The sequence below is a fragment of the Capra hircus genome, chromosome 5 (assembly GCF_001704415.2).
Source record: "Capra hircus breed San Clemente chromosome 5, ASM170441v1, whole genome shotgun sequence".
In the NCBI taxonomy this organism is placed as follows: domain Eukaryota; kingdom Metazoa; phylum Chordata; class Mammalia; order Artiodactyla; family Bovidae; genus Capra; species Capra hircus.
This window is the reverse complement of record NC_030812.1, coordinates 54,998,153-55,017,948: the sequence shown is the minus strand read 5'-3', so window position 1 is coordinate 55,017,948 and position 19,796 is coordinate 54,998,153. Positions and strand designations below refer to the sequence as shown.

The 19,796-nt window shown below is 50.2% G+C and overlaps 1 protein-coding gene across 1 annotated transcript; it reads right to left on the bottom strand.

Moving 5' to 3' along the window:
* Positions 135-19,786, bottom strand: AVIL (advillin). Its single transcript, XM_005680258.3, has 20 exons — positions 18,893-19,786; positions 16,339-16,423; positions 14,977-15,051; positions 14,036-14,232; positions 12,525-12,633; positions 12,322-12,432; positions 11,879-12,081; positions 11,319-11,397; positions 11,092-11,190; positions 10,267-10,420; positions 10,064-10,164; positions 9,438-9,575; positions 9,171-9,329; positions 8,047-8,226; positions 6,240-6,385; positions 5,988-6,132; positions 4,369-4,557; positions 3,710-3,778; positions 2,484-2,600; positions 135-726 (listed from the first exon to the last, which is right to left on the bottom strand). Exons 2-20 carry the CDS (start codon positions 16,402-16,404, stop codon positions 613-615), a joined length of 2,451 nt encoding a protein of 816 aa, XP_005680315.2. The 5' UTR covers positions 16,405-16,423; positions 18,893-19,786; the 3' UTR covers positions 135-612.

Sequence of the window (19,796 nt, the reverse complement as noted above, 5' to 3'; positions counted from 1 at the left end):
TGGGTTCTTTACCACTGAGCCACTCTAGGGAAGCCCAGCAGTGCCTCTTGACTTCCCCAGTCCTGAGACATTTCTCTCATAGAACACAATAGTTACCCTAATGGGCAGACCCAAAATACTGAAAAGAACTCCCGTTTGTCCTTATAGATATCTTTATTTGAAAACTTAAAAGCTTCTGGCACATACAGATTTGAGCATTTAGATTTTGACTTCAGGGTATATATGTGAATAACTTTGATGATTTGTGGGTTAAATAGAAAATACCAACCTTAAAATTTAAACTTAGGCCCTTGCCCCAGAATTAAGCACTTTAAACAATTTTTCTGTTCTCTTACTTTTGACTTCTCCAGATTTTCATGCAGTTTTAGCGTTTTCTGCTAAGGCTTCAGCCAGAAGACCATAAAAATTTCGAAGTGAGCAGCTACCATTTTAGGTATATGACAACTAAGAAACACAGGGATGAGAAAAATGGAGTACATGCTGTGATTGGCAGGCTCAACTATCTCTCCATTAAGTAGCTGGACATTAGGCAGAAATTAGAGAAATTCTTTCCTGACATTGGCACTGTCTACTCTCTTCTGGGATCTTGCAATAGGCAGATGCCTTCTTGCCTCAGAAAAGCCCCTTTTCTTTCTTCATCTGGAGCTGTTTCCAGCCAGGCAGAGCAGCAAACTGCCCTCTTGTGATGCCAAACACAGAAACAAAGTCCCGTTCAGAGAGGTAATTCTAAGAGAGAAAACAAAGTTTCTAGTTAGAAGACCTGGCACCTGTCAGTGTTAATGGGGTGGGGGCAGAGGGGCCAAGAGGTAGTCCCAAGTAGTTTCTTGAAAGGGGAAGTAGAATGAATTTTTCAGAAAGTCTGTGTTTGACTTAAATTATTCATTGGCGAGCTCTTCAGCTTGTGGAATCCCACCGTGGCCTGTGGAAGCGCTGACTGGGTTCACTGCGCTTGCAGTCCCACCTGGCACCAGTCTCTTGCCAGAAGGACAAGAAATGGGTTATATATTATGTATGAGTGCTAAACATTAGGCTTTGGCTGAATGGAGAGCTAAACTGAGTGACAGGTTTCCTTGCCTTATGCCCTCATCTGCCATTTTTTATTAATATTTTTCTTTTTTTATCTGCCATTTTTTATCCAGATGTTTTCCAATGCAGGATCAGGTGGATCTTGTTGAGAGCATAACATTCTAACATTTATTTATTAATGATTAATGAATATTTTCAGTCCAAGTAAAATTACTAAGGTATGGTTTCTGTTTTCAAGGAAGTTGTAGCCCAGATACTGAAGAATTGGTTACATAAGACACTGTGGAAAATTTAGAGACCCTTCAAGTGAAAGTTGCTCAGCTGTATCTGACTTTTTGCAACCCCATGGACTGTATAGTCCATGGAATTCTCCAGGCAGAATACTGGAGTGCGTAGCCTTTCCCTTCTCCAGGGGATCTTCCCAACCCAGGGATTGAACCCAGGTCTCCTGCATCTCAGGTGGATTCTTTACCAGCTGAGCCACCAGGGAAGCCCATGAATACTGGAGTGGATAGCCTATCCCTTCTCCAGCGGATCTTCCCTACCCAGGAATCAAACCGGGGGCAGGCAGATTCTTTACCAACTGAGCTATCAGGGAAGCCCAGAGACTCTTCAAGGGGAAAATAAATTCATTCATTCAACATGACTGTTGATTAAATCAGCTGAAATGGAAGTTGTGCCTATGATCTGCCGTCACCGTTCAGGTGCTGAGAAGCTGAGAATGTGACGGTGAACGGTACAGACAAGGCCCCTGCTTTGGAAGGTGTCAGGGAGTGGGGCAGACAGACACTGAGTGACCAGGTACAAGAGGACTGTAGGGGCTGAGGGAGGCAGGGTCGGGTGGCCAGGGAAGGCCTTCCTGGGGAGGTGACCCTGCAGCTGTGACCTAAACAATGAGGCGGGCCTGGCTCTCTGATGATCTGGGAGAGATGTTTTCTCAGGCAGGAGCAGTAGCCAGCAGAAAGGCTTACATTTGAGGAACAGAAAAACAGCAACTGGCTAAAGGGCTGTAAGTGAAGACAGTAGTGGCCTGTAAGACTAAATCAGAGGTGGGTAGGGGCCAGGTTGTATAGGGTCTTGGAGGCCATTACAGGGACTCTGGATTCTAAGTGCAGTGGGAAGCCATTCAAGGTGTGTTAAACAGAAGAGTATCATCTGCTGTAAAAGCCCATTGGTTGTTATATGGGGATCAGATTGTAGGGACAGAGGTGGAAACTCACTGGGGGCCTATGGCAGTGGTCCATGATGGCTGGCCATACTGGCAGCAGAGAGATGGAGAGCAGTGGGTGGCAGCTAGCTGATGGGTTGATGTGGGAGGTGAGGAAAAAGAATCGAGAAGGAGCCCTGGGTTTCTGGCTTCAGCTCCTGGGTAGGTCAGATGTCTACTGAGTGTTTACAGTGTTGGCCATACTCCGAGATGGTGCTTATGCAGAGTTCCACTCACGTCAGTCACTCACCTCCTTTTTGGCAGGGTTCACGTCCTCTGGCAACTCCTGACTCTGATTTTTCAACAGAACTTCTAGGGGGTAATATTTTGGCTCAGAATTCAGGGGAAGGGTTGTGTCCCTCATATCCTAGGGAAGATAAGAATGTAGACACAATAAAAGACCACTCAGGTCTGTGCATTGAAGTTCTGTGTTTATAACATTTAAATTTTTTTTTTTTCACCACTTCACACTTTATAATCATCTTTTAGAACAGTGGTCCCCAACACTGGCTGCATGTCAGAGTCATCTGGAAATCTAAAATATTTTAGTTTGGGGGTTCTTGGGAAGCTGATTCAGTGAGTCTAAGGTAAATCCTGTATCATCAGTTGGCGTGAATGTTTTGCATAAATCTCACTTAAATACTGTGATCACATCCTTTCTCTTGGTACTTTTACTTTGGGCTCTACATTTCTGGCCTTCAGATGATTTAAAATTGAAGTCATACTTCTCTTAAATACATTTTAAAGATGCTACATTGCCATGAGTTTTGAAATCTTGAGTTTTTAGAGCACAAACAACAAAATGCAAGATGGTTTGGACAGTGGTGCTGTGCACTGTCCTGATGTTAAAAAGCTGTTGGATTCTCGGCCAGGAGCTCCACTTTTGGGAGCCATTAAAACAGGGGTAATGGCCTGAGTTTCTGTGGATGCCACTGTCAGAAACTAATAGTGTCACCTGGGTTGAAGTGAAGTGAGCTCGCTCAGTCGTGTCCGACTCTTTGCTACCCCACGGACTGTAGCCCACCAGGCTCTTCCATGGGATTCTCCAGACAAGGATACTGGAGTGGGTTGCCATTTCCTTCTCCAGGGGAACTTCCTGACCCAGGGATCGAACCCAGGTCACCCGCATTGCATGCAGGCACTTTACCCTCTGAGCCACCAGGGAAGCCCCACCTGGGTTAGAAGCTTGTTATTTCTGAAAAATACTACTAGTAAATTTAATCTCTCCTGAGTGACAGAGTTGAATAATTTGATTTGGTAACAGCAAGTCTGTTCTAAATTCTGGAAGGCAGTAAAATAAGGAACTCGGCTCTGAAGCCTGCTTTTTCTACCAATTAAAACAATCTTCACATCCAATTAGACCGTCAGAGTGATACTGAGAAGGACATGATAGGGTTTCGGCCATGCTGTGTCTGTAGCATCTGCTGTTTCTTTCTGGCTCTGGTTGCCTGTGAATAGCTCCTCCAAGAAACTCACAGCAGTGATTCTTGTGATAGCAGCAGCGTCTCCCAGCTCCTCTTTTAACTGTTCATATGATTTCCCTGCCTGGAAAGAAGAGAGAGAAAACACAGGATGAGATGCTGCTTATAGTGGAGGGACGTCTCAGGTCTGGTCTATAACCCTTGAGAGAAGAAAAACAGCCAGCGGACAGAAAACATTTCAGAGATAAGCAGAAAGGACTATGCAGGGTTGGAAGGTACTTAAACATGATCTGCACTTTTTGCTGGTGGCTCCTCAATGTTCCATACTAAGAACAGTTGACTAGGAGTCAGAAAACCTGGCTTCTTCCTACTGGTTGTGACTGTAGACAAGTAACTTCTCCTCTGAGCTTCCTCATTTGTAACACAGGCAGCAATGTTCCCCTGGCTATCAGGGTGTAATGTGTGTGGACAGACTTCACGAACTTTACTGCTTATCACGTTGCCTGTTCCTGAGGCAAGCTGTGAATTTGCTGACTAAACTTAACTGCTGTGCAGGATGTGAAAGAGAAGGAAGGTGAAAACGCAAGAGGGGAGAAGGGAGTGGGGAGGTACAGTCCTGGGTCGACTCGGCCCTCGAGTACCCTGCCATCCTTCTGAGCTGTCAGTGCTGAGCACCCTGGCAGTAAGAACATCTCCCTGCTTCTCTGTCCTTACACTCCAAATGTGAGGGTCCCAGGCCAGGAACCAGCCAGTGAAGATGGGAGGCTCGAACCCCTGTTTAACAATCAGGATCGGTGTGCCGGTGTCTCGGCCGCTGGGGTGAGTGTGCAGGTACTCCTGGGCGGTAGACAGAGCGCTCTCCTTCTCTGTGGCATTGGCCTCAGCCCCGATCCACAGGAACACCTGTTGTCATAGAGACTGTTCGTTACTGCGCTCACTCTCACTCGTGCCAAAGCTAGATAGTACATGCTGCCCCGTCTTTCCCCGCCAGCAGTTCACAGCCTCAGCAGAGTAAAGTTTTTCTCAGATTTGTTTTGATTTGTGTATCTCCCACATCTACATCTCCAGTCCTGAACTCTCTGAACGTCAGCTTCCTGAATCCAGCTGCTTGCAAAACATCTCCTCTTGGCTGTCTCCAAGCACCTCAAGTATAACACCCCCAACATGTAGCTCTTTTCTAAACTTGTATCTGCATCTCCATTCTTGGGGAATGGTGTCCACTCAGTCACCCAAGGCAGTAACCTGGGAGTCATCCTGAATGCCTTCTGTATCACCAGGACTGAGCTAGTTTACCTCCCACACTTTTGTCAAATCTGTCGCCATCCATCCAGCTCTGCTCCACTGCTTCTGTGTGGGCCAGCAGCAGCTCTTTCTGAACTAGGACCATGGTGTGCTGACGGGCCTCCCAATGTACAGTCTTCGTTTTTCTCACACCCCCTCCCTCCTCTCCTGCACTCGCCAGAGTAAGTGATCTAAAGCACACTCTGACCGTGTCATTCACCTGCTTAAATTTCAGTAGCTTTCCAGGGTAAGTTCCAAACTTCTTGACTTGGTTGGTAAGGTCCATACCTACTTCTTTAGCTTCACCTCTAGGGCACTCTTTAACTCTGTATTATACTCTGATAATACTCTTTGTAGTTCCCTATATACTAGACTATTTCCTGCCTTGCTTTTCTTTTGCCTGGAATGGCCTCTTTACTTGGTTGATACCTGTTTCTCCTTGGAGTCTGGGAGCCATCTCCTCCAGAGAGTCTTCTCTGAGCCCTTGAACTGTGTTGAATACCCCTAATTTGTGCTCCCGAGGCACTTCATAGGTACCTCCATCACAGTAAAATGATGATTCTACGTCCGGTCTCCTCCACCTTCCATCAGCCTGTAGACTCTGAGAGTGGGGTGGGGCCCTTCGCCTTAGTGACACCACACCCAGCACAGTGATTAGAAAGGAAGAGGTGTCAGGATGTGGCGGAAGGGTGGCCTTGAAGATGTCCCCTTTTATCCCTTTATTCCCCCAAAGGCCCATATCTCCAGGTGTGGAGCCTGCTGCTCTTGGTCCTGAGAGAATGGAGTGTGTGATAGGTAGGATGGCATGATTTTCGCAGAGCATGGTGGGAAAATTCCCAGGATGGTGAGTTTTAAACAACATTCTATTCTCTCCAACGCTGGCAAAAAAGCAGGCTCTCCCTTCGGTCACCACTGACAATTGTTTGATTGACTTGGGGATGGTCCAGGGCTACCCTGACTTAACTGGGGTTTGGGGGAGAGATACTATACAAAAATAGACTAAAGCGTGAGGATGTCTGTCATTCGTTCCAAGCTCTCCGGCTGTGTCTTACCTGGTCCCAGGTATCCAGGAGCATCACGTCACCTGGGTTCAGGTCGTCCTGGGTGAAGTCTATGATCTCAGTGACAGTGAACCGGCCAGTCTTATTGGAACATTCAAAGAGACGAGGCTGGACATCTAGGATCTCCTGCTGTAGTCTGCAATACAGTCCATGCAGAGGAGCTGAGCTGCTTGGAAATCACCTGCAGTTCACCAGTCTGGGAGGCAGGGGGAGCCAAACGGAGGGGATGCTGCGGTCCTGTACCTTTTGTCACTGGCGTAGGGAGTTTTCCCTCCCAGCAGGTCCCAGAACTCAGCTGGCTCCTGGCCCTCAGCCACTGTGTTCTCAGTACCGTCGCAGAGAAGTCCGGCCAGCTCCTTAGCCATCGCCCGCTCATCCCCACTAGACCCCTGAGAACGATGTGGCGAGAACACAGATGTTAGTCACACACAGGCACGTTGATGTGGGAATAAAGTGCCTTAGACTAATAACTCAGTGTAGAAGGAAATGGCACCCCACTCCAGTGTTCTTGCCTGGAGAATCCCAGGGATGGGGGAGCCTGGTGGGCTGCTGTCTATGGGGTCACAGAGAGTCGGACACGACTGAAGCGACTTAGCAGCAGCAGCAGCAGCAGCCAGGATTAGTTACCAAGCCAAAAGACCTCAGGACAGGGAGATAGATGGGTTTGTTCCGGTGCTTGGAAGGGTGGTTCCGGTGCTTGGAAGGGTGGAGGCGGGGGTGGGCGGCTGGGGGGGAGGCTGGGGGGTGGGGGGAGGCTTGGGGGTGGGGGGTGGGTGGGAAGGAGGAAAACAAGTGTGGAAGCAAAGGACAGGACTAGACTCTGAACTGCTCAGTGGGTATTGAGAGGTCACTTTTGTTTTACCTTCAGTTGGAATTTTAGCACCTACTTTTGATTTTTTTTTTAAGAAAAAAATTAAACTTATTTTTAAAATTATATACTGGAAAATTCACCCTTTCTGCCATAGAGTTCTATGACTCTTGACAAATGCATAGAATCATGCTACCACCACCACAACAAAAACAGAGAAGTTGCCTCACCTCTGCAAAAGCTTCCCTCAGACTACCCGTACCTTTGTAGTCAAACCCTCCCTGAATCCTTAGCCTCTGGCAACCAGGGATCTGTTCTCCATCACTACGGTTTTGCCTCTTCCAAAACCTGGTAAATGGAGTCCTACACTGTGTGGCCTTTGAGTCTAGCTTCTTTCACTTAGCATAACGCATTTGAGATTCTTCCTTGCAGCTGTGGGTGTTCTGCAGCTGAGTATTCCATTCCAATTGTGTGGAGGCACCACTGCTTGCTTATCCATCCTCCAGTTGATTTGCTTCCGGTTTTTGGCAATTACAAATAAAGGTGCTATTAAACATTTCTGTATAGATTTTTGTGTGAAGGTAGTTTATTCACATGGGTACATACCCAGGAATGGGCTCATACAATAAGTATATGTTTTATAAGAAACTGTCAAATTGTTTTCTAAGGCCATATTTGCATTTTCACCTGCAGTGTGTGAGAATTCCTATTGCTTTTTGCCACCAGCACTAGATATTATCAGTTTTTTAGTCATTACTCCTAGGTGTGTAGTGGTATCTCATTGGGGTTTCTATTTGCATTTCCCTAATGACTATTAATATTGAGCATCTTTTCCTATTCTGTTCTCTTTTGTAAAACAGTTCTAGTGCTTTTCAATGCATGAAATCTGAATTGACAAACATCATATTTTTAGTGTTCTTTTGTTCAGTGTTAATGCCTGTCCTATTACAGTGCATCACACTGGTGTGGAAAGATTGGCTTTTCCATCCTGCATCCAGCCTCCATGTGTTTAGCTGTTTATGGAGGGTCTCCTGGGTGTGAGGAGTGCCATTATTGAGTGTGTAACTGGAGGCCTAATTGTGAGAAACACCGCTGGTCCCTTTGAAGAATCTTTAGGAAAAAACTCCTCTTTGTGAGGACTGCTCCAGCCTATTCTAAGCTCCTTTGCCCTTGCTGACCAGAGGGTGGGTGCAGGGCTGGGAGCCAAGGGATGGGTGTTGACTGCTGGGCCAGCCGTCCTACCTTGCCAAACCACAGGTAGTGCTCTGCCTGCGTCCGCAGCAGAAAGACATCATTGGAGTTTAGGGAGGAGGTGAAGGCTGGGACTTCCACTGCTTTGGTGTTATATTTGTTATGTCCTTGAATCTGGAAGAGTCTTACTGGAGGATCCGGCTCAGCATTTCCCTTCCTAGAAGTCCCACCCTAGAGAGAAAAAGAAAAGCAGAGTCTAGATCTAAGGTGTGCCGTGTGCGCTGAGCACTGGGCCAGCGCTGTGGAGAACAGGGCTGTATCTGACACCATTTTTGCCCTCAAGGAGCTTCTCAGCCAACTGAGAGAGGTCGAGGTGAGCCGGAGTTACGGTACCAACAGTGTTAGCTTTCGGGGGCTTCCCTGGTTGTCCAGCAGCTAAGACTCTGTGCTCCCAGTGCAGGGGGCCCAGCTTCAATCCCTGGTCAGAGAACTAGGTCCCACATACGAGAGCTAAGACCCTCTGCAGCCAAATAAATAAATATTTTTAATAAACGGTGTTAGCTTTCATTCTGAGACCTGAGTCATATGCCAGGCTCTTTTCTGGTCCCTTGGCTATATCATTTTATTGATCCTCATAATAACTCTGTGAAGTAGGTATTATTATCCCACAGTGCAGGTGAGGAAACTGAAGCTCAGAAAACTGGCTAATCAATGACAAGACTAGGGCTTGACCACAGACTTGTGTATGTCAAGCCTGTGACATCATACAGTCCTGGTGGTGCTTCAGCCAAGGCTTTCTGGAAGACATGGGACTGGAGTCAGGGGCACAATGGCTGGAGGAGGCAGACAGGACGATAGAGCACATGTGAGGTCTAAAGAGGAGACCCACCTGACTGGAGTGGAGTGTGGAGGTTAGGGAGCTGAGGCTGATGCACCTGCACAGGTAATATGGATCAGATTATACAAGACCTTGAACATGAACTAGGCAGGAGTGTGGACTCGAAGCCCTAGGCAGTTGGGATACACTTCAGTGTCTTAGAGAGATTCACCCCCTTTTTGTCTGTGTCCACCCCAAGCCCCACTCTCCACCCCTCCTCTCCTCTACTGTAGCTCCCTGCTGACCTGCTGGTTCTGAGCGTTCTGCTTCTGGTGGAATTTTACCTAAGGTTTCTCACCTCAAAGATGACCAGCTTTCCTTTGAAGATGGCCATGAAGTGGCGCGGCTCCTTCCCCATGGTGACCCGAACCTGCACGGGGGCCCCTTCAAACTGCTGGTCCACCGCTACCGCCTGATATGCCGAGGCTGCCAGCTCATCCTGTGAGGCGTGGCGGCCCTGCAGGGGTGAGAGGGTGCAATGGGGCCCTGCCACCTCCCCCCGCCCCCCAGCTCAGTGGCCAGAGGAAGCACCAGATCCAAAGCTAAGAGCCTGCCCCAGGCCTACCTGCCAGATATACAGGATGTAATGAGGCTTTCCATGCATCTCGTACGTATAGAGGACCAGATAGCAGTCTCCCCCGTAAAAAAAGCCATACCACTGGTGCTCCACGGGGACCAGCTCCAGGCTTTCTATCCTCCAGACCTGGGCATAGAAGGAGACACAGTTCCCCGGAGATGGGGGGAGTCCTCTTTGAACAAACAGCCACCTGGAGGGAACTGGGCCATGCTGAGCAGAGAATCCAGGTGGATGAGGCACAAAGGTCCATTCACAGTACGCCTTATCCTCTGCTGCTTCTTCCCAGTACTGAGGGCTTATCACATTTGCATGATTTGAATCCAGAGAACTAGGTCATCCCTGGTCAGACGCACCCCCATCACAGCTCAGAGGTGATTTGAATGCGTCTGCCAGGTGAGCTGTTGACAGCACACTGGGGTGCCTACCTTTCCCTTCCCTGAAGAATTGTGGGAGAGCCCTGCAGACGCAGACACCTCTTACGGAAGGGTCCCGAGGCCCCGGAGGTGACAAGGGAAGCAGAGGAGACACAGGATCCTGTGCGCTCCTCTGCAGCAAAGCAGCCAGGCGAGCCGGTGCCCTGCCTGCCCGGGCACACGGGTCACTGGGCTTATTACCTCAACTTTGCCATTGCCATCATCCACCATTCTTTCCTGGGCTGCCACCCCTGGTTTGGTGTGCAGCAGAATTACATCAAATTTATCCTGGAAAACCTTCGCTGCAGAGAAGGGGTTGGGAGAAGCCAGGTGAGTGAAAAGCATCTGTGCCCGTCTTTCTAGAGACTCCCCACAATGAGAACACCATCTGGGGGCAGTCTTACCAACTTTACCCATGCTGAACGTTTTCCCCAGACCTGTGGTCTGTTCCTTCACCGTCCACTTCTGGAACAGCTGCTTGAACATGGCCGACTCGGCACCGTCATTGACAGTCTCCACGTTGGTGCTGCTGGGGTAGCCCTTCATCCTGATGAAATTCTGTGGGTACCCCCCCACCCCCAAAGGGCAGGTCAGTCAGGGAATGCACTGGGTTCTTGGCTTGATTGGTAATTCACCCCTTTGAAGCCATTGGATAAGATTGTTTCCTTCTGGGAGTCAGAGCCAAATTCTAACCCACTTCCGTCTAGGGACCAAGCTAGCTGCCTCAAGGAAAGGACTAAATGGAACATTTTGGCATTCCTTCATTGGTCATGATTATTACTGATTTTTTTTTTAAATCCCCTGTAGTATATTCCTTCAGCACTTCTGTGCTCTACTGACTTTGCATCACCTTCATTTCCTTTTTTTTTTTTTTGCTTGGTAGATGCATCCTGCTTGGTTCAGCTCAGGAGGCTGCACAATAATGTCATAAGTTCCTTGAGGACAGGGCTGTTGATATGTGATATTGCCTTCAATAGTAACAGCCACCTTTTATTGGGAAGTTGCGTGTGCCAGTGTGTTGGAGTGCTTTACAAATGTTATTTAACCATCACAACAACCCCAGGAGGTAACACTAGACCTGGATTTGAATCCCAGTTCGTCTGTCTGACTTTGAAGTCACAGATATAACTGCAATGTTTTGTGCTCCAGCGCCTAGTACGGCTCTCCGAGCACCTCTGACGCTTTGTGGACAGACTTTTTGGATAATACTGCATGTCCATAGCTCCTACCAGGGCTTTAGACATGGCCATCTGTTTCTCAGCCTTTGTGGCTCCTCTTCCTTTCCACACATAGATCTTGGTTCCACTTTGGTCCAGGAGGTAGCAGTCCTGAAGCAGATGGCCAGGGACAAAAGTGGTTACTGCTGCCCGAGACCATAAGGAAGGCATCCCCGTGCGGCCTGCCTCTGAAGCCAGGTCCAGCTACCCCAAGCCAAGCCCACCCAAGTGCTACTCACATCAGGGTTCAGTAAGTCCTGGACCAGAGGCCTCGTTGCTACCTCTGTGACGACCAGCTGTCCAGATGAATCTGAGACACTGGAGAAGGGGAGAAGTTAGCCTGTACCTTCCCTTCTTCAATGCATCATGTGGTCAGTTTGCTATTTCCTGCCTTGGTCTTAGGATGGAGTTTCTGGGTAGAGTTTGACTTCTTGTGACAGGCATGGCTTGAGTGCAGACTGGAATGTGATGGACACTGTTGTCTGGGGGAGACTTCCGTTTATCTCTTTCCTGAATATTATCTCTACCCTGCCCCTGACATTATCCTGTCCACACCCCTGGGATGCATAGACCTGAGTCAAGGAACATCTCTCCCAGAGACCAGGAATCATTGCTAACAAGAGCAGACAGTAGCTGCTCAGGGAACAATGAGTTCCTTGTAGAAGCTGCATTAGAAGAAAGACTGAAAGAAACCCAGGTGCCTGCACCCCAGATGGAGCCAAGCAGAAGTGCTTGTTTCTCTGGGGGCCACCTTCTCCTGACCCCAGGTTCCAACCAGCAGCCAACTTTAGCTACTCACTGATACAACGTGATGTTTGATTTCTGCTGCTGATCTATGACCTCATCTGGGACTGCCGGTTGGATAATGGAGCGCCGGCCGAGGGTGTCCTGAAGGACCTTCATCAGCTCCGGGCTGGCTGCCTCCTTGTCTCCCTCGATCACTCCTATCTCAGCACGGCCCCCTCGCTCCCTGTCCCGAATATCCTTTGCCAGAAGCATCGCCTGTAAAGAAGGCCAGGGATGCCCTTACCTCCAAGAGAAACAGCCTAGATCCCAGACACAGGGGTTACCCTGATGCTGAGGAACCCCAGGCTGAGTCGCAGCCTCAGTCATGTGGCCTGTCTCTGAAACAGATGCTGCTCAAAGGCAGGCATCTGGCTGGAAGGGCAGGAAAGAGCCAGCCAGGAAAGAAGAAGGAAAGAGTAGCTGGGGGAAAGGAGGGGCTGACCGCATGGGCCACACCTTCAGGCGCTCCCCACTGTTGCTCTCCGGGCCGTTCCATTGGATGATGACCTTCCCAAGATCCAGCAAGAAGACATCCCCTTGGTTAAAACTGTCCCAGCTCATTTCCACCTGCAGAGAAGAGGTAGACATCAGGCAGAAGGAATTCCTGAGTGCCAGGCGGAGAGGCCTCAGACCCAGGACAGACAGGGGGCAGGACTCACCTCGGTGGCCCGGATGTTTCTCTTCCCCTTCACATGCAGCAGCCGCTTCACGTGGTAGGTGTTGGTCTCCACGTGCTTCATCCCAGAGGCCACACCCCCCTTCTTGTAGCTGAGGGAACAACCGTTGCGTTATTTACTGAGAACCTGCAGTGTGCCAGGTCCTGGGGAGAGAGTGGTGGGCCACACAGAGGCAGCCTCTGCCCACACAGGTGATGACAGTAAATGAGCAAGGCAAACACTGATGCTGGTCACCCCTGCCGCAGAGTTGCCCTCAGTGGAGGGCTTTTTGACAGAACATTTGGGACTGTCTTCTCTGGAGGACTGACATTTGAGTTGAGATATTAAGAGTAGGAACCAACCACCAGAGGACTAGATCTCCAGACAGAGGAGTGATCGAGTCCCCACGGCATGGAAGAGCTTGGTTTGTTTTGTTCTTGAAGCTGAACATCATGTGTGTTGGGGGAGGGGCACAGTCATCTCCCTGTGGCCTGAAGACCAGCTCACTCCAGGAAACCACTCTCCTGCCTCTGGGTCTCACCCCAACCCAGCCTCCTCTAGGCATCCCACATGTGAAGGGCACCCAGAAAGCCCCCGGGAGCAGAGGGCCTCTGTTGCTGGGTTCCCTGGTGACTCAACAGGCTGCTCTGTGCCCAGTGGGTCCTCAGTGAGGACTGCTCACCTGCAAGAAGCTGGCCTTCGACCAGCCTCAGAACTCTTGAGCTCCTTGAGACTGACAACAAAAGAATTCCAAGTGTAAATGTCGTCAGTCTCAAGTGTAAGGTTTGGAGGTGATCAAACTCCTCAGCTCATGGAAGGCTGTCTGTCATCACTGGCCTTTACAAGACCCCCCTCTTGCAGCGTTTATGTGTTCCCTTCTATCTGCAAACCCTCCCCTCCCCGCCTTTTTCTCCCCACCATAGGCATCCATTCTAACCATTTAACATCTATCTTTCTATTTTCATTCTGGTAAACGTGGCCTGTTGTTTTGTGCTTATGTCATTTTTTACAGACAGGAATTGGCATTCTGTTCTCTATTTCAAGCCTGTTTCTTCCTGTGTTCCTTAAGCCCAGTGTTTTTAAGGTGTGTCCACAGGTCAGATGTGTCTTAATGTGACGGCATGGTACTCCGTGCTGTCTCGGAGTGTTTCTCCTGTTCAGTCTCCCCGGGGGAGGCACGCCCCACTGCCTGCAGCTTCTCACCACCACTAATACCACTATGAACATTCTGGCTCCCTTGCCCTTGTGGACCTGGGAACTGCCCCAGTGGCAGTAGCAGACTGCCCTCCGGAACACTGGGCCAGTCCTCGCTCCCACCAGCAGGGCTCCAGGCCCATCTCCCCACAGCCTTGCCAACACTCAGCAGCACCCAGCCCTCTAACTTATACTGGTGGAAAGGACAGCTTTGTTTTGATTCGCGTTGCTCTGATTACTTTCTTCACATACTTTTTAGCCTTTGGGTTTCCTCTTTGGTGGACCACATCTACGTCCTTGCTGCGTGCCCAGCTACTCACATGATGCCCTGCTTGAAGTATCCGTGGAAGGTGTCGGACTCGTGGTACTGGACCTCCCGGTGCTGAACAGGGCTGCCCCCCAGGTAGTCGTCCAGCTGCGTAGTGTAGATGGCTGCACAGCTCTGTTCATCCTGGGAGGAGTCCTTCCCAATCCAGAAGTGGATGTCTTGGGAGAGGAGGCTGCCCACTCTCCGGGTCTGGGGTGTAGTCAAAGAGACTGGCTCAGGGGCCGGTTTGCCCCTCTGGCCTGGGAAGGTAGCTGCCTAGGGTGACTTGTGTCCCATTCTCAGCAGGCTCGGGCCTCTGTGTCCTGCTCTGCAGTCTCTTCCTCCCTGCAGTGGCCCCTGGGCAGACCTGTTACGTGACTCAAGCCCTAGCAGCCTGAGTCCCTCCCTACGTTTGGGGAATGCTGACAGCTTACTGTCCTCCACATAAGCAGAGGTGGGAGGATCTTGCCAGGCTGGACTGCAGGCAAGAGTTCTCTTGTTGCTCATTTGCACCCCTGCACTCTCACAGCTGTATAGAGCTGCTGTTTGCCAGCGTGGCTCTGTTAGCACCATCCATGTGCGAGGCTGTCCCCTCGGCTAGGTGAGCACTTTGAGGCCAGAGACGGCCCTGTGTCCACCTAGCCTTCCTCCACAGCACTGTAATCTGGGGTCTGGGCCCAGGAGGCGGAAGTCTGGCTATGGGCCACGTGCTGAGGTTCAGACTGAGGGCCTCACCCCCACCCCCCCAATTCTGATGCAAAATTTAAAACCCTGGCCTAAGCACAGCCTTTGATAGTCAAACTGGAAGCCTGTTCCATGCAATAGCGAGGAAGAATCAAGACGGATACCAGAGGCCTGATTAACTTTGTGGGCAGATCTCCCAGGGAAGCCCTGGAACTGGCTTTCTGGGGAGGAGCTTGTGAGAATCAGAGGAGAGGGCGGGATGGTGCTCACCGAGAGGATGACATAGCAGTCTCCCTCGTAGAAGTTGCCGTGGGCACTCAGGGGGACCAGCGCCAGCTCCATTTTCTGGAAGGACAGGGGTATGGGTAGGCTACATTCCTTCCCCCTCGCCCCCGCAAGCCTCCTCCCTCCACGCTATTATTTGGCACAGGTGACAGGGCTGGGGAGTGGGTGGAAAGGTAGGGAGATGTCCCCAACGGGGCATGGCGGCCAGCCCCAAGATAAGCGCACATCCCTTCGCCTTCTGTTGAGCTCCGCCCGCACAGCCCGGGGTCTGTCCTCCCACCACCTGCCTGGTCTCATCTCGCTACACTAAGGAATCTGGTGAGCCCCCTCAGTCCTATGCAGCTGGGTGTAAGCCCTCAAGGAAGAGCCTCAAGTCTCTGAGCCGAAGCACCAGGGTCTCCAGCACTGACTCCATCCACCCAGCACTGGCCCAGGTCTGAGAATGGAGTGGAATACCCGGACTCTGTGTGGCTCTGGGGGCTGAGGGCTGGCTGTGTGCAGGTTCTGAGCTCAGGGCTCCTGTCTGGAGTCTGGATTGGAGCTCTGGTGCATCTGTCATAGCACGTCTGGCTCGTCCCAGGAGAGCCATTCACGTGGCCTCAGATGGGGACTATCATCACTGTCTCCAAGGAGGTAAACCTGCGGTCCTATGTGAGTATATTCTATGTAAAATATGTGTGTCAAATGTGAAAATATTAAATATCCCACAGTTTGTGTGACTTCTTGTTCCTGTTAGTTGTTAAATGCCCAGGGAGCCTTAAAAGCAGTGGGAGTGCCTGGCTCTGAGCAGCTCGCTAGGCAGCTGTGAGCCTTCCTGTGGACGACAGTGAGGTGGGCATCTCCCCTGGGTTTTATGCAGCAGTCCCTCACTGGGCTCAGAGCAGGGAGGAGGAGGAGGTGAGGCTTTCTGGGCCAGGGCGGTTCCCAGCTACAGACCGGTGGTGCTCCAGGTCAGCCAGAGGGGCTCAAGCCGGAGTAGAAGGGATGAGCAGGGCCCCATCTGTGGTGTACCCAAACTTCCTGCTTTGCAGGAGCGAGAGTGCCCCGTGCAAGATGGGTTCCATTGTCCTGACTAGAGCAGCCAGTAGTCTTGGGGCTCTCTGGGTGGCCGGACCCCACCCATCTCTCCAGGGCATTTACTGGAAGTGCAGATGGCTGGATAAAGGGCCAGCTTATTTTTGCTTGGAGCCCTGCTCCCAAAGTGAAGAGCATTTCTTCCAGTTCACCCGCCCGCTCTGTGCAAGGATAGGAGACCATGTTCTTCAGCCCTGCCTCTCACTGCTGCGGAGCCACTAGCAGGAGACTCAGTGTGGGGGGCCTTCGGCAGCCCCTTCCAGCCCAGCTCACCTCTATCCTCCAGGTGATGATCCCAGGGTCGTTGCCCACAGCCCGGAAGGCGCTGCTCAGAGACATGGTGCTTGTCTTCCCGGGACTGAAACATCACAGACAAGTGGGGAGATGACGCCTCTCAGAGCAGGCATCCAGCCTGCTTTCCTCCTAAGTCACTTCCCAATCTCTTGTCAGCCATCTGGCCATGTCCTCACAGCGCATCCCTGCACCGTCACCTCACAGTGATGTGGGAAATGACTTGTCCAAGTTCACGTTGTAAGCCTGGCTGACCCGGCGGGGAGGTGGTGGGGGGTGGTGCCCACCGGAAGTTCTGCTTTGCCCTTGCCACTTCCCTTGTTAAGAGCTCTGGTAACAGGCATGATTATTTACCAAAGGGGTGACAAATGTGTTAAGCCCTCTGTTGACTGACTTTATTTCTCTCATTTAATTCTCATAAGCTGAATATATTTCCTTCATCTTAACATTGTGGGAAAATTGAGGTTCAGAGAGGTTAAATAATTTGCTCAGTTATCACTAGGAAGAAATCCCTCCCTGATCTTAAAATCTCTGTTCTAATTACTCTGAACTGCAACCCTTCCTAACTCACCTAAATCCAGTGGCCCACGGGGCTGAAAAGCTTACATCAGAGTATTTCCAAACTGAGTTTCCTTCTCTCGTTCTTATACCAGTTCTCCCAGACTCTTTGCTTGGCAGGTCCTCTTCATAGTCCACTCTTTGGGCTTTCACTTACCAGACTTTTTAAAGTAAACCATCCTTAAACTATCCCATCCTGCTTTTGTCATATGACTAACATATTCCCTGTGCCTCACAGAAGAAAAGGGAAAGTAAAATGGCAGAGGTGGGACATAGAATTCAGGGGGTGGACTTCCCTGGCAGTCCACCACTTAAGACTCCGGGATTTCCAATGCAGGGGGTGGTGGGTTGGATCCCTGGTTGGAGTACTAAGAGTTCAGGGTGCCAGCAGGGACAGGTGGGCGTGGCCTGTGGACAGATCCTACCCCCCCTCCCCCACAGATCCAGCCAGTGGTGCAGTGGCCTCCCGCAGGCGGGGTGTGGAGCGACAGGGAGAGGGAAAGAGAAGTGCGCATTGGGCGCCATCTCTACTCGAGGTGTGTCTAGGGTTATCAAGCACCTACACATGGCCGTGGTCACACAGCTTTTACATAATGAAGATTCCTGTGCGGTTCTTGCTCTCAAGGGGCCTGCAATCTCGTGATACACAGTAACTGATGGATGCTCTCACAGGCAAAGGTGAAGGATGGGCTTGACTGATTCATTAATACATAGGAAAAGGAAAAAACAAAAACCAAACACCCTGAAAGATCTATCTGGGATTTTGCTGGGAAAGTGTTAGTCACTCAGCTGTGTCTGACTCTTTGTGACTCCATGGACTGTAGCCCACCAGGCTCCTCATCCATGGAATTCTCCAGGCAAGAATACTGGAGTGGGTAGCCATTCCCTTCTCCAGGGCATCTCCCTGACCCAGGGATCGATCCCGGGTCTTCTGCATTGCAGGCCATCTGAGCCACCAGGAAAGCCTGGGGTTTGGCTATTTGGAAGCATATTGTGCTTGTTAGGAGGAGCATGTCTGGCCATTCTTTTCTTGAGCCTTGGTAGATGAACCTAGGTTTGGATATGTGCCATTATCTAGTGTGGACACTGGCAAAACAAAAGAAGAGAAACAAAAACCTCCCTTTGTCTACTGCTGTAGCAGGCCTAAAGCAGAGCAATGATGCGGAGCAGTCAATGTTTGAGGATTTCATTTGATAACTGGCACTGCCCCACCCTGTGCTGCTTGGAACTGCTGGGGAATATTTGTTCAGGTTTTCTGCAGATCCTAGATTTCAGTCACTAAAGGCAAATGCCATGACCAAACTAGGGGAAGGGGATAAAGACCAATTCGTTCCTGGGAGAGAGCTAAGTGTAAACCTGCTAAAAGTCAAACCAGCGGTCACTAATTAGGACTGTGAGTCCAGGGGCCAAAAGTGGTCCCAATTCCCAACAGGGACTTAGCAATCAAGACACTCACTGGGCCAGGAGTCCTGAAATGCAGGACAGGACATGCTCACAAAAGGAACTTTGCAATACTGGAACACCTAGAAGGTGTGATTTCCATCTGTGACACTGAAGTCTCCCAAAGCATCTCTCCGTCCCTCCTCAACTCCTAATTTATTAACTTAGTATCCTTTGACACTACCGCTGGGTAGGGTGCAGTTAAAAGGTAGTGGCCCTTAATTCCTATCAACACTCCTATGAATGGACCCCAAGTAGAGAGAGCTGGTTTTCATTTATGCCTTGCTCTACACCATCTATTTGAGCTGGGGTATTCTCTTTCTTAGCTTTTGAAAATGTGCCTTAATGTTTAGGGGTCTCTCAAACATTACCTCAACTTCTCAGCAGGAAGTTTGCAAAACTGACAAGCTCCTCGTTCAATCCTCTAAAAGCCTCGTCCAAGAAGACAAGGCCAAGGAAATTTCAATGTCTTCTCCTTTCTTTCTAGTCTAGTAAAATTGCTCTACTGACATGCACCCATAAACCAAAGAGAACTTACCTTGCCTTCTCTCACCAGTCTTCCCAGTTTTCTTGCAGTCGGTAAGCAGTGTTGAGGAACCACCCAATGTGGGAGGCTCCAGGCCCTGCTGCCTTCTCTTAATAATGGCTGTGCAGACAGTGGGTTTTATTTGCTTGGGTTTGCATTTTAACCGCATTTTCCTAGTCCTGGCCAATCACAGCCAACCTAGCCCTGGGCTTGACTTATTCAAACCAGAGGGAAAGCTTTATCTGTTCCTATTCAAAACAGCAAAAATAAGAGCAGACTTTTAAAGGCTTCTTTTTAACTCCAGTCCCACTCCCTGATCTAATTGATTTTTTAAAAGTGCAGTCCATCAATAATGCAGGAAAGAGGGTGGGAGGATATGAAATTTGCCATCCTGTAGATATGAATGCATTACGATGACAGGAGGCAGGGCTGGGCCGCCCGCTGAGCCCCTGGGGTGTCAAGGCTGGCAAGCGCCTCCCCCAGAAGCTTCTGGGCATTTCTCGGAGGTGAAGTCTGGGTGAAGGGCCTACAGTGTGTTATCAGGTCATCCTGTTTTGTCCCTTGGCAGTCCAATCAAAATCTAAGTGCTTACTAGGTGCCAGGAACCACTGTTGAGTTTCAGGACTCCTGCTCTGGGAAAACCAGTAAGGGGCACAGAAGGAAGACTCTACGTCCCTAAGTCCCTCCAGGGCTTCTGGTTCCTCACCAGAAGTCAATAGGACACCAAGCATATGCTTATTAAGCACCTGGAGGGAATGGGGTTGGTTCCACCCTGGGGCCAGGGAAGAGCTAATAGAGCCCGACTTCTGTGACCTCGGGCAGAATCCCTGTGCTGAGTCCATAGTTGGTCTCCCAGCCTGGGCACTCCAGCCTCGTAATGACAGAGGGGTTTTGAGGGAAGAAGGGGTGGGGGGGT

Excerpts from the sequence above, each read along its gene's own strand:
- AVIL (XM_005680258.3), bottom strand. The coding sequence starts at position 16,404 with ATGTCTCTGAGCAGCGCCTTCCGGGCTGTGGGCAACGACCCTGGGATC. Across the intron at positions 12,433-12,524 it reads GAAACATCCGGGCCACCGAG|GTGGAAATGAGCTGGGACAG; the intron begins GTGAGTCCTGCC and ends TCTTCTCTGCAG. Across the intron at positions 12,082-12,321 it reads ACAGTGGGGAGCGCCTGAAG|GCGATGCTTCTGGCAAAGGA; the intron begins GTGTGGCCCATG and ends CCTTCTTTACAG.